The sequence below is a fragment of the Equus quagga genome, chromosome 5 (assembly GCF_021613505.1).
Source record: "Equus quagga isolate Etosha38 chromosome 5, UCLA_HA_Equagga_1.0, whole genome shotgun sequence".
In the NCBI taxonomy this organism is placed as follows: Eukaryota; Metazoa; Chordata; class Mammalia; order Perissodactyla; family Equidae; genus Equus; species Equus quagga.
Genome location: NC_060271.1, coordinates 49175058 through 49190340, shown reverse-complemented (window position 1 = coordinate 49190340; position 15283 = coordinate 49175058). Strand labels below are relative to the sequence as shown.

The window sequence follows — 15283 nt, the reverse complement described above, 5'->3', positions numbered from 1 at the left end:
GTGCTGAACTAGTAAATATCTTTAATCTGAGCTCTGTGCATCACTGGGGTCCCTTTCTGCCTTAACTGCCTGAAGGGCAGAGCTGTCTGTGCTCATGGAGAAGTCACCTTCTGCCACCGCTCTCAGCTGCACCTATGTGCAAACCACTCCTGCTGTCCTGCATTATAAGGCACCTGTACTATCATGTTCAAGCTTATAATGCAGCTGTATTTTTTTTACTGAAAATTATCTAGGGTACTTTTGGAAATGGGAGAGGCATAAATATTAAATGAAAAACTAGCCAAAAAATAGACAAAGATAAAATTGGGAAGTAGTAATATTTTAATGATGGTTATGCACTTTGAGGGATAAATATAAAATGTGTACTTCTTCTTATAGTGGGGGAAGGGGTATGAGAAATCTGTATGTCAAACGTAACATGGCTCATTAGTGCATCTAGAATGACATTAATAAACATACAGAAAAGATAACACTGAACCAGTGTTTCAAGATAACATTTGTTCTATGCATCTCCATACTCCAGGTATCTGATGTTCACAGCATTTTCAGCTAATTATACCTAAAAATCCACATTTATACAAAAGATAAATTAAGAGGTATCTGTTTTACAACAACATTGGTAAGGATATTTTAAATAACAAGGTCCTCTAACACAGAATTAACTAGTATTTTGGGTTATCTTTTTATTAGTGACTGCCAGTATCTTACTGATACAACTAGGTTTTGAGTGACCAAAAGTCCCAGATGCCCGGAATAGCCCTGGTTTATACCTACCTGTTTATACCTACTTGTTCTCCTGGTATAATTATTAATAAGCTTCCTTTCCCTCTAAAACTGTAGTAATTAAGACAACAAATGACATGGTCTTCCTTAGTCTTTCAGTTAATGACTCTTGGTATCATGGAGCAATGATTATTGATGGATGCCCTTCACCAGAGGGACCCTGACTCTAAACGATTAACAATATCGGTTTTACAATGTGAAAATCCGTCATGAGGTCCCTTGTAATACACTGGCCTCTAAAGCGATATAATTAGAAGTTTAGAACTCTGGTGACAACTTCAGTTGCTGGTGCCTTGGGTTTAAATTAACTTCATCATTAGTTTAATATACACTCAACACAAAAAAGCACTTGAGAGTGACGTGTGCATCATGGCAGAGCGAGTTGTTCCCTTGGACTCTCCCCCTCTAAAATACAACCAAAAGGACATTCACACACCAACAGAGGACATTCACACAACACAAAAGATGTCAGAGACCCACACAGCCATATGTCTGAAGGTGGTGGTGAGGCTGGATCCTCCAGAGGAAGTGGAAGCTGAAAGGCATGAGTTCTGTGGAGAGAGAGGGGCTGTGGCTGGAGGAGGTGCGCAGCGGAGATGCGCCCTGTACTCACCTGGCACTCCAGCCCCAAGATCGCTCAGGGTGTGGCACAGACAGGCGGCAGCTAACGGAGCCCCGTGAGCACCCAGAGCACCATGCAGAGAGAGAGGCAGAGGTTGGTGGAGGCACACAGGTGTAAGAAAGGGTCCCTTCCCCCATCTGGCACTCCAGTCCTGTGATGGCCAGAGCTGTGCACACAGAGAGAAGCAGAGGCTGGGGGAGGTGCAGATGAAGGAGAGCACCCTCACCCCTGCTTGGTGCTCCAGATCTGCCATCAGTCAGAGCATTGCACAGTGAGAAAAGAAGTCAGTGGCAGGAGCTGGGGAGCCCCTGACCATGCTGGGCCTGGAATTCACAGTGCCTGAGTCCCACCCAGTGGAGGCAGGTGGCAGGGGCGACCAGACTGTAACACCACATAGAGGCAAAAATCCACACCATCAAGCAGTATGAGAAAGTAAATTAAACCTCCAAACCAGAAGGAAAATGACAAGTACCCAGAAACCAAACCTGAAGACACAGAAATCCATAATCTAAATGATGAAGAATTCAAAATAGCTATTGTAAAAAAACTCAACAAGTTACAAGAAAACACAGAAAGACAAATTAACGAATTCAGGAGCTTCTTCACAAAAGAGACTGAAACTATAAAGAAGAATCAGAATTGTGGGAGAAGAAAAACACAATGGTGGAAGATCAAGAAAACTCTGGACTCCCTAAATAACAAAACTGACAATATGGAAGACCAAATTAGCAATTTAGAAGACAGTACTATAGAAATGCTTCAGAGGGAGAAGAGAGAACTGAGACTAAAAAGAAATGAAGAAGCTCTCAGAGAAATATCTGATTCAATTAAGAAATGCAACATAAGGATTAGAGGTATTCCAGATGGGGAAGAGAGGGAGAATGGAGCAGAAAACCTGTTGAAAGAAATAACAGTACAGAATTTCCCAAACCTGGGGAAGAGGATGGAAATCCATGCGAAAGAGGCACCAGATCTAAATGTCAATGTAAAAAGACTTACTGCAAGGCATATAGTACTGAGGCTGGCAAAAGTCAATGACAAAGAAAAAATATTAAAGGCAACAAGGCAGAAAAAATAACTTACAAAGGAACCCCTATTATACTTTCAGCAGATTTCTCAGCAGAAACCTTACAGGCTACGAGAGAGTGGCATGATATATTCAGAATTCTGCAAGACAAAAACATCCATACAAGAATACTCTACCCAGTGGAAATCTCCTTCAGATATAATGGAGAGACAAAAACTTTCCAGGATAAACAAAAGCTAAGGGAGTTCATCACCACAGGACACCCCGTACAAGAAATCCTCAAGAAGGCCCTCATACCTGAAAAGAAAAAAGAAAAAAAATAAGAAAGGGGCTACAAAGCCCTGAGCAAGGAGATGAATAGGTAGGCAATAATCAGAAAATGGCAGCTCTCTATCAGATCAGGTTGGTAAACACTTAACTTTTACATCAAGGATAAAGAAAAGGAAAACACCAAAATCAAAATAATCTCATCATTTTAACCACAAACTCACAACACAAGATGGAATAAGATATGACAAAAGTAACTTAGAAAGGGAAGAGGAAAGGGATGGAATCAGTAGAGACTAAGGAAATAACAGGCTATCAGAAAATGGACTATTTCATCTACGAGATATTTTATAAGAACCTAATGGTAACCACTAAACGAATAATTAGAACAGAGACATATAGGATAAACAAGGAGAAAATGAAGAAAACCAGCATAGAAAACTACCTAACTGAATTTGTAGTCTGAAATATATGGGATGAAAAACAAAGGAAATGCAGGCGAACTGGAAAACAAACAATAAAATGGCAGCATTAGGCCCTCAAATATCAATAATCACTCTAAATGTAAATGGATTGAATTCTCCAATCAGAGTGGCAAGATGGATTAAAGAACAAGACCCAACAATATGCTGCCTCCAGGAAACACATCTCAGCTTTAAAAACAAACACAGGCTCAGAGTGAAGGGATGGAACACAGCACTCCAAGCTAATGGCAAATGAAAGAAAGCAGGTGTTACCATACTTATATCAGATAAAGTAGACCTCAAGATAAAACAGGTAAAGAGAGACAAAGAGGGGCAGTACATAACGATAAAAGGGTCTCTCCACCAAGAAGACATAACACTTATAAACATATATGCACCCAACACAGGAGCACCAAAGTACATAAAGCAACAATTAACAAACCTAAAAGGAGATAGTACCAACAACACAATAATAGTAGGGGACCTCAACACCCCACTTACATCAGTGGACAGATTATCCAGACAAAAAGTCAACAAGGAGACAGTGGAATTAAATGAAAAACTAGACTAGATAAACTTAATAGATTTATAGAGAGCGCTCCATCCAAAAACAGCAGAATACACATTCTTCTCAAGCTCACATGGAACATTCTCAAGGATAGACCATATATTGGGAAACAAGGCAAACTTCAATAAATTTAAGAAGATTGAAATCATATCTACTATCTTTTCCAGCCACAATGCTGTCAAACTAGAAATCAATTGCAAGAAAAAAGCTGGGAAAGGAACAAAAATGTGGAGGCTACACAACATGCTACTGAACAACCAATGAGTCATCGAAGAAATAAAGAGAGAAATCAAATAATATTTGGAGACAAATGAGAACGAAAACACCATACCAACTCAGATGGATGCAGCAAAAGTGGTCCTACGAGGGCAATTTATAGCAATACAGGTGCAAGTTAACAAACAATGAAAAGCTCAAATAATCTTAAAGTACACCTAACAGAATTAGAAAAAGAAGAATAAATAAAGCCCAAACTCAACAGAAGCAGAAAAATAATAAAAATCAGAGCAGAAATAAATGAAATTGAAACAAAAAAGACTGTAGAAAGGATCAATGAAGCAAGGAGCTGGTTCTTTGAGAAGATAAACAAAATTGACAAACCCTTAACCAGACTCACAAAAAAAGGAGATGCCTCAAATAAATAAAATCAGAAATGAAAGAGGAAAAATTACAAGAAATACCACAGAAATACAAAAAACTCTTAGAGAATATTATGAAAAACTATACCCCAACAAACTGGACAATCTAGAAGAAATGGATAAATTCTTAGACTCTCACAACCTCCCAAAACTGAATCAAGAAGAAATAGAGAATCTGAATAGACCAATCACAAGTGAAGACATTGAAACAGTAATCAAAAACCTCCCCAAAATAAAATTCCAGGACCAGATGGCTTTTCTGGAGAATTTTATCAAACATTCAAAGAAGATTCTTCTCAAACTATTCCAAAAAATTGAGGAAGATGGAAATATTCCTAACACATCCTACGAGGCCAATATCACCCTGATACCAAAGCCAGACAACAACAACACAAAGAAGGAAACTTTTACAGGCCAATATCACTGATGAACACAGACACAAAAATCCTCAACAAAACATTGGTAAACCAAATATAGCAATACATTAAAGGAATCATACACCACGATCAAGGGGGATTCATACCAGGGACACAGGGATGGTTCAACATCCGCAAATCAATCAATGTGATATACCACATTAACAAAATGAGGAGCAAAAACCACATGATCATCTCCATAGATGCAGAGAAAGCATTTGACAAGATCCAACATCCATTCATGATAAAAGCTCTCAATAAAATGGTATAGAAGGAAAGTATCTCAACACGATAAAGGCCATACATGACAAACCCACAGCCAACATCATACTCAACGGGGAAAAACTGAAAGCCATCCCTCAGAACAGGAACAAGACAAGGGTGCCCAATCTCACCACTCTTATTCAACATAGTACTGGTGGTTTTGCCAGGGCAATTAGGCAAGAACAAGAAATAAAAGGAAACCAAACAGGAACTGAAGAAGTGAAACTCTCGCTGTTTGCAGATGACATGATTTTATATCTAGAAAACCCTAAAGAATCCATCAGAAAACTATTAGAAATAATCAACAACTACAGCAAAGTTGCAGGGTACAAAGTCAACTTCCAAAAATCAGTGGCATTTCTATACTCTAATAACAAACTAACAGAAAGAGAACTCAAGAACACAATCCCATTTACAATCACAATGAAAAGAATAAAATATCTAGGAATAAATTTAACCAAGGACGTGAAAGATCTATACAAGGAACATTATAAGACATTACTGAAAGAAATCGATAATGACATAAAGAAATGGGAAGATATTCCATGCACATGGATTGGAAGAATAAACATAGTTAAAATGTCCATACTTCCTAAAGCAATCTAAAGATTCAATGCAATCCCAATCAGAACCCCAATGACACTCTTCACAGAAATAGAACAAAGAATCTTAAAATTCATATGGGGCAACAAAAGACCCCAAATAGCCAAAGCAATCTTGAGAAACAAGAACAAAGCCAGTGGCTTCACAATCCCTGACTTCAAAATATATTACAAAGCTATATAGTAATCAAAACAGCATGGTACTGGTACAAAAACAGGCACACAGAACAATGGAACAGAAGAAAGCCCAGAAACAAAACCACATATCTATGGACAGCTAATCTTTGACAGAGGAACCACGAACATACAGTGGAGAAAGGAAGGCCTCTCCAATAAATGGTGTTGGGAAAACTGGACAGCCACATGCTAAAGAATGAAAGTAGACCATTATCTTTCTCCATACACAAAAATAGACTCAAAATGGACCAAAAACTTGAAGGTAAGACCTGAAACCATAAAACTTCTGGAAGAAAATATAGGCAGTAAACCCTTTGACGTCATATTTAAAAGGATCTTTTCGAATACCATATCTTCTCAGACAAGGGAAACAGAAGGAAAAATAGCCAAGAGAGACTTGATCAGACTAAAGGGCTTCTGGAAGGCAAAGGAAACCAAGATCAAAATGAAAAAACAACCCACCAAATGGGAGAAAATATCTGCAAATCATATATCCAATAAGGGGTTAATTGCCATAGTATATGAAGAACTCACACAAATGAACATAAAAACAAACAACCCAATCAAAAGGTGGGCAGAGGATCTGAACAGACATTTCTCCAAAGAAGATATACAGATAGCCAATAGGCACATGAAAAGATGCTCAACATCACTAATCATCAGGGAAATGCAAATCAAAATTATACTTAGTATATCATCTTATGCCTGTTAGAATGGTTATAATCACCAAGACAAAAAACAACAAATGTTGGAGAGGTTGTAGAGAAAAGGAAACCCTCATCCACTGCTAGTAGGAATGCAAACTGGTGCAGCCAGTATGGAAAACGCTACAGAGATTTCTCAAAATTAAAAACAGAAATACCACATGACTCAGCTATCCCACTACTGGGTATTTATCCAAAGAACTGGAAATCAACAGTACAAACAGACTTATGCACCTCTATGTTCACTGCAGCACTATTCACAATAGACAAGACGTGGAAGCAACCCAAGTGCCCAAAGAAGATGTGGTATATATACACAATGGAATACTACTCAGCCATAAAAAAAGACAAAGTTGTCTCTTCACAACCAAATGGAAGGACCTTGAGGGCATTGTGTTAAGCGAAATAAGCCAGACAAAGACAAACACCATATGATTTCACTCATGTATGGAACATAAACAAACTTACAGACAAAGAGAACAATTTAGTGGTTACCAGGGGGAAGCAGGGTGGAGGGTGGGCACAAGGGGTAAAGGGGCACACTTATATGGTGTCTGACAAATATTAATGTACAACTAAAATTTCACAATGTTATAAACTATTATGACCACAACAACAAAAAAAGCACTTGAACCATAAAAATAAAAATCTACAAAGCATCTACTGACAATTAGTGTTTCTCTTTTTCTTTCAATCATTTGGTCACCCTGAATTTTCAATTTCCTTTTAAATAATACACATTTAAGTAAATAGTTTTATGTGGGATTTAAAAAATCAAAACTCAATTATAAACCACTTGAACATCTTCTCTCCTCATTAGAGAAACTAAGAATCATGGTATATGAGAGAGAAACTCTTAAGAGTTTTACTCTGCTACCATCTTAAAGATAAATCTACTAATTCAAAGAAAAGTCAGTATCTTTACTTCCTATTCATCACAACTCCTTCCTCAGTATTATCTTTAAACAAATTTCAAACGAGGGACTATTCTCAAATAAAAGAGACTATAAACAAACAGAACACCCAAATGCAATGTGAGACCTATGACTGAATTCTGGTTCAAAAACAAAAATAAAAAATCACCAAACAAAAAAACAATAAAAGACAATCTTGGGACAACTGGGAAGATTTGAAAATGGACTGCAGAGTAGGTGAGATTATGGCATTCCTATTAATTTTCTTAGATATAATATTGGTACTACGGATGAAAATGCACCTAAGCTTCAGAGTTGCACACTGAAGTACCTAGGGATAGTGTCCTGCTGTCTACAACCAGCACTCAGATGACCAGGGAAACACACACACACGTACACACACAAAATAAAGACGTCAAGACATTCAACACTACATCTAGGGGTGGGAAGGGGAAGGGACACAGGTAACCTGTACTTTCATTTTCCTGTTGTTTGAACTTTTTCAAAATAAAAGATCAAAATTCAAATTATAAATGATATATTAGATTATTAATTTTACAAAACCACTTACTACAGGGTTCATTTAAATAGCAAGTATTTGAAATAATAAATTTGTAAAATTAAACTACTTTACAAATAACTCTTCGTGAGTTCTTATATTATCAAGTTCCTTTGTATTAACATTTCTGTCTTCTCTTAGAAATTCCTTTTTGCAGCTCATCCTGTTTGACTCTCATCTTAAATGTGACTTTACTTAGAAGTAGTGACTGCAGTTAGGCCTACAGAAAATAGCTTAACTCAAATAAAATTAAAATTAATGCTTGAAGAACTGGAAGCAAACAGAAGTATGGAAATTCACTGCTGATGTATTTTGTGCCAAGGCTATCCAAAGGGCAACACCACCATGTAACTCATCTAGAAAGCCTGAGTTCAAACTAAAAAAACTACTGAACAGCTTTCATAGCTACTCATTTCAGGCAAATAACAATCCCAACAACTCTCAAAATCTCAAAAAAGGCTTTGTGAAGCCACAGCTAAAACATTTCCGGCTCATGGTGAAGACATTTAAAACACTTCTCAGTAGCCTAGTTCATTACAAGTCTTTGGGGAAACTACTTCTAATCTAACGTGAAGACTATTTGCTCAAAAAGGCCAAAATTTTTATTTGATTTCAGACTACGATTTTTTTAAAGTCTGTATCCAGACTATATGTTAAAATAACTACTTTTTAAAGAACAAGAAGTAATCTCTAAATCATCTCAACTAAATTCTTGAGGGAAATTTTCCAAATTAATAGGACACCTAAAAATTAACTGCACATTACAACAAACCAGCGTACTTGCCTCTCTCTCAGCTTCTTTCAGGATGGCTTCTTTCTCCTTTACTCGCTGCACAAACATCTGCTTCATTTCTTCTTCCTTCCTCTGAAGTTCACCATAAAATTCGTGTCTTTTGGCTTCATAGGTCTCTTGAAGACTAAAAAATTATTTGTGGTACTCTCATGTTAAAAAGATGATGTAACAAACTTGCAACAACTCAATCATCATGGTTTAAGCTTCATAACTATAACAACATGTACCAATATCCTGTTACAGAGAGCAACTCAAAGCATGAAATTTCCTATAGCATGAGACATAAAAAGCCACCAGTGCTACAGTTAATACAGAGTACCGGGATTTTGAAATTTTGGTTTATCAAATCCTTCACTAGCAGTACTCTCATTTCACCCCAAACAAATTCTTCTTTCAGTCTTTGTTAATTGGCATCACTGTGTCTGGAAACCTTGAGGTTCTAAAGTCCTCCGACTCTCCATTTACCTGTATCTCCGTATGTGATCACCAAGGCCTGTGACCCTGACATCATTTAAGTCCAGTCATCTCTTGGTTTGTACAGATATCCCGCTACAGCCCAACTGCCTTCACTACCGCAATAATCTCCTGATAGATCTCTGGGCTTTTAGTTCCTCTTTCTTTCACTTTGTTCTTCTCCTAAGATTTTCCACCAAAAACACAAATCTCATTACCTTTTTTCTCTGTATTACAGTTGCTATTTACAGAATAAAGTCTCAACTCCTTTAAACAGCACTTAAGATACTTCACAGTCTGCCCTAATTCTACGTTTCCAGATTCATTTCCTACCAAACCAAGCCAATCCCCCTAAGGTTCCAGTCATATCAACCTCTTCATTGTTCCTCAAATGCGCCACACATTTCATGCTTTAGTCTGGTGTGTCTCTGCTTTCAACGCCATTCCCCACTTCCCAGCCCCTTGTCCCCCAGCGAATCGGCTCTCCCTCAAGGCCAAATCCCAAAGCAGCCTCCTCTAGAAAGCCTTCTCTCGTCTCCGTCCAAGCACTTCAGGGCCCTTGTTTATGCCTCTTCTTTGGCATTTATACCCTACTCGCCTCTCTCATCCAACAGACCGTCACCTTTGTGAGCTGACTAGCCACAGGGCTCTAGACACTTCAGTTTCTTCATAAATGTTCATGTGACGATAGAAATTGCTGGGAAGTAGAGCCAGATTTAATCAGGCAGAGCAAGGACTATGAGAATCTCCCAGAGGTTTAACAAGGAGCACAAATCTACTTTCCAGCGGCGTGGCGTCACAATTAGAAATTTCTACTGCTTATAAGAACACTTTATATCTAAAGAGATTTAAAGTGTGATGAATTGAGGAAGTTTACTAATCTTCTAAGTATAGAGTTCTGTAAGTTCACGGAACAATAGAGTAAAGAAATGCGGCACAAAGCTGTTAAGGCTGATGTGAGTGTGTGGTATGCACAGCAGCTGCTCCAAGGAGGAGCAGATCCTAGACATTGTCTTCAAGAGCAAAGCTTATAAATGTATAAAATGCCCTGGATCACCATATAAATGCCTCAAATCTCAAGGAAGCATTTTACTTTTCACCAGGTTTCTTGTTTTTCTGTGTTGTTTTAGTCTTATTTTAAAGAAGCCTCTAAATCTATGAGGCTAAAAACCTCACTACATTCACTCGTCTTACACTTGACTGATAGTCTTTAATGACAAACTTGGTTTAAATAACGTCTTGAATTCATATCAAATGTCAGCTTAAAAGAGGTCTCATTAGTAAAAGCTTTAAAAAAAAAAAAAGAAAGGGGCCAGCCCCGTGGCCAAGTGGTTAAGTTCGCCCGCTCCGCTTCGGCAGCCCAGGGTTTTGTCGGTTCGGATCCTGGGCGTGGACATGGCACTGCTCATCAGGCCATGCTGAGGTAGCATCCCACATGCCACAACTAGAAGGACCCACAACTAAAAATACACAACTATATACTGGGGAGCTTTGGGAGAAAAAGGGAAAATAAAATCTTTAAAAAAGGGTCTCATTAATCTATTTACACAAGCACTCGAGTTGCTTAGGAGGAAAACAAGTCTATCCGGCAAAGAGAGATCTCACGTCTGCTGAGCAGCTGCCACCAGCAGGGTCCTTTCTGGACCCCTTTCACTGTCTAATTCCCGCAGCAACAGCGAAGAACAAGCACTGAGAGTCTCTTTCACAGGTGAGAAAACTAAAGCTCAGAGAGGTAAAGTAATTTGCCCAAAGTAACATAGTTGGTAAGTAAAAAGCTGGGATTTGAGCCAGATCAGCCTTGCTCCAAGGCCCGCATTCCTAACCACCACAAGACTGTCCTGAAGTCAAGTCTCAGCAGAAGATACAAAAGTGAGAGACTGCTCCTGCGTAATTTGCATCACATCACACTGCTTTCCAACTTTGACCACGTCAATTTATAAAGTCAGAACTGCACGTAAAGAAACCTGCACTATCTTTCAAAAGGTCGTAAAGAAACTCAGAACATCTGAAAGGGAATGGGTTATATAGTAACTGTCGTAAAACTAATGCAACCATTGTTTACTATCAAGGATTTATTTATTAAATGAAAATAAAAAGTTTCCTTGCTATCCTACTCCCATTTCTAGTATAAAAGTAGCTTGCTGTCATGAATATCTAATGCAACATACTACTATAGTTGCAAATATCATTGACAACACAAAGTGGAAAATAAAAGAGAAAAAAAAATTCTCAGATGCTCGTGTTCATCAAGAAAATCACTCTGGTCCCTTCACTTAGGACCTCTTTGTGCTTTACGTATAGTTCTAATAAGCCTGGTGAACTTTTTCCTTTTCTACTGTAAACTAAATGCAGAAAGTTAATAACTATGTATTTCTTGAGAGTTCCAAAGACACAAAATTCGCTGACACAAAAAACTGTCAAACACTTGAGCAACTCTAAAATACTACGAAGATCTTTCTTTCCAAACTACAGGTGCCACAACACTTCAGTGACAGTGATTTGGTACTCAAAATGTTAAAGGTGACTAACTGTGGGAACAAGATTGGTTATGTTAATCTAAAATAACCTGGGGATTTAAGAAGGTTTATAAAAGCAAGTTTCATATAGTTTAAATAATTAAAGAGAAATAAAGGACAGACATTCTAACAGGTTCACATAACTATTTTTTTATTGATAGATATAATATTGAGGGACAGATTTTACATGCCAATCAAATCATAGTGACTATTCTTATGTACACCTCCAATTAAATGGGGAAGAGTCCCCAAGAGAATAGAATATAACTTGTTAAATCTATAAAAGTAAAACTTTCCTAAGACATCATCAGGCTATAATAAACTATAGAACCTTTATCAAGTAATTGATTCACAAATGTGAAAGCCTCCCCTATAAGAATGTAAACTCCATGAGAGCCAGGACTATAGGATCTTATTTGGTATTACATCTCCAGAGCCTTGCAAAGAGTAGACACTTTAAAAATACTTATGATTTTATACAGTGTTATTCACTGTTGACTCCCAAATTATCTCAGCCCTAACTTAACCCCAAGAGATTCACTTATGTAGTAACCTACTCAAACTCTTTACCTGATATTTATCAGCAACTTACATTTAACATGTCCAAAAACCTCTCAATTACCAACCACAACCCCTGAAATCTACTCCTTCCTCAGACTTGGTCGTATCAATAAACATCACCACCACTCACCTAGTTTCTCATGTCAAAAACTATACTGGAGTCATCACGGATTCCTCTCTTTCCTTTACACCCCATATCCAAACCGTCAGTGAGTCCTACTAACTTTAATTTCAAATTACTTATCCTAAATATGCTCCTGACCACCTCTGCCACCACCACCCCCCCCCCCCCATACCCCCCGTGCTCCCCACACCACCCCCTCCCCCCCCCCCCCCCCAAGCCTCTGTGTTCTCACGTCTGGACTGCTACAGTGGCCTCCTAAGTGGGAGTCCTCATTTCCACTTCTGACCACTGCCCATACTCTATGCTCCTCACAGGGCCAGAGTGTCTTCCTCCCACCCCCACCCCAGAAGCTCTACAAGGGTAGAGTCTTGTTTAATCCCACAGCACATATATACCCAGTGTTGACGAAAATAATCCATAAATGAAAATTTGGGTGAGTTTATTCTGAGCTTAAATCTTAGGATTATAACCCGGGAGAGTCTTTCCACAAAGGAACAGAGCACTCCAAAGAAGTGGGGGTACACAGGGTGGTTATATACCCTCAAAGAGGGTGTTTCACATATGATTGAAATGTCCCTCCCACAATAGTCACAAGATTGCCCTGTCGGCACAGCACTTGATGGACACAGCAGGTAGTGGGTCTGCTATTTTGGTGGGCAGAGCAGGAGGCAAGTCTATTGTCTCGAGCTGGGCGGTCACAGGTGAGCGCAGCAATCAGTTTCTAGGCTAAGGAAAGATGCTTAATCCTTAAGGGAATGCCATCGTTGGGAGGGGGAGGGAAGTTGCACCTTTATCTCAAGGGCCTTTGCTCTTGCCATAGGGAATCTCTAAAGCAGATACACAATGCATGCTCAACGGCCTCGGTCAGGCCCTTTTGGAAAGACAAGGTCAGGCCGAATTAGGTTTACACCAAATGGCTTCCTCATATATTCCAATATATCCTATTACTTGCCATTTTTATTTGTCACCAGTGACTAGCATCATGTGGGGCAGATGGTAGACAAACAGTAAAAATCTAGTGAATGATGAATGGGAATTTTAATTTAAATGCAGATTCTTAGGCTCCATCCCTGTCTAGTCAAAGGTGACTGATGATTGACCCACCAGGCAATCTGAAGCCATTGTCTTGGAGAACCTGAAGACTGTCCCACTTGCTCTCACTCAGGATCTGTGCCTCATTAATGCACACAGAGACCGCTGAACTGACCTTCAGACTTGAAAGAGCGAGAAGCAAAGCCTTCTCTGGCAGACACCAGAGAAGCCAACTCTAGACGATTTATCCACAATAGAGAACACAATCATTTTACCAAAGCTGGCCCATAACCGGAAGTAGAGTATGCTGGAAACTGGCGAGGGAGGGTTATGTACATATAATTCTTAATTTATTATGCTACTAGAGCTAAAACACTAATTAAATACATAGACTGAAAAAATTTAACCTAATCTATTACTAAATCTTTCCAAAAGTCACACGCGAGAAGAGCATCGATTTAACGTTGTCCTTCTCCTTCCTTTTGTGTTTATTCTGGTACAAATACTAATAGCTAGGGATATGACTGAAATGCAAATAATGGAATGGAAAAGGAATCCTTAGTCTCACAACGGAGTTTAAAATAGTGTTTGTCCTAAGGATCTCATGCTTTCCTCCATGCAAAAGTTGTTCTGGAATGATCCATCAAGTCAAATTTGATTTAGTACATTAAGGATTAGTTTCATGTTTACATATCTTAATCAAAATCAACTCAGGAATGTAGTAGCAGATAAAATTACCTAGCAAGTTTATAACAACATTTAGTGGTTTAATCACTGAGCAAGAAGGTCAAGTTCTAAAATTCTTGTAACTACTATTATAATATTTTGAGAAACAGTCTAATCTCTGGTTCCCTATGAGTACTTTCATTCTTCCTTCACAAGATATTTTCCCAAGTTTAAGTCATTCCAAAACTTTCATCAGGATAAAAACCAACTGTTTTTTAGTTTACTATAATTCCAGTTTCAATCTTCTTTTATAATAACAGATACTTCCATGTTTTTCAGATAAATACAAAAATAAAACCAGATAATGTGAGTTTTTCCTTCAGTTATTCATTTCGGCATGTAGTGAAATATGGGCTTTTGCTGTATGTTTTTCCTTCTACTGAACTCTTAGAGTCAGATGAGGTCTTAGAGACGCTTCAAAAGCAAACACGTTTCAAGTGATTTGAGAAGGATAATAATTAACCATTATAAAATGATTCTACTTCAGGTTTGGGAGATATCTGGGAAACACATTTTCCATCATCCTGGATATATAAAAAGGTACAATCCTCTCTCATTTCTTCCTTCGTTGGTTTCTCAGAGAAATCCCCACTTACCTGAGCGGCTTATTCTCTGGGCCCACATCTGTCAAGCCCATTTCCTCCAGTTTGCAACGCCTGTAAAGTTCATAGTGCCTCGTGTGGGTCTGTTCTCGCAGATCCTCCATGTTTGTACAAATGAGCATTTCCCGGAGCTTTACAAAGTCACAATGGTTTTCATTTTCCACTAGCCGGAAAAACAAGAAAACAGTAACACCCATTTTTAATTCCTGACACACAATTAGTATGAATGAATGAATAAATGAAAACACACTTTAAATAACAAAACAGCAAAATGATCAGTCTAATTAATAGCTGCAACTGTTTTATACAAGTAACCAGGAAGAAACTCTTGCATTATACCCAGTGAATTATAGGCAATGTTAATTAACAGACTGGGAGATTTCCTTTAAATTTAGTAGCCAATGGATAAACAGGAAATAGGAAAGAAATATGTTATATTATGTTGCCATATGCTCCAGTTATTTCACTAAT

At 38.3% G+C, this 15283-nt stretch overlaps 1 protein-coding gene across 5 annotated transcripts in view; it reads right to left on the bottom strand.

Moving 5' to 3' along the window:
• The window catches only part of SEPTIN10 (septin 10), a 66161-nt gene that overhangs the window by 4058 nt on the left and 46820 nt on the right, over positions 1 to 15283 (bottom strand). For all 5 annotated transcript variants that reach the window (XM_046660334.1, XM_046660335.1, XM_046660338.1 and 2 more), the window contains 2 exons: positions 14807 to 14975; positions 8790 to 8922 (listed from right to left, as the gene is read on the bottom strand). In XM_046660334.1, coding sequence (XP_046516290.1) covers positions 8790 to 8922; positions 14807 to 14975 — 302 coding nt within the window. The remainder of the gene's footprint in view (positions 1 to 8789; positions 8923 to 14806; positions 14976 to 15283) is intronic.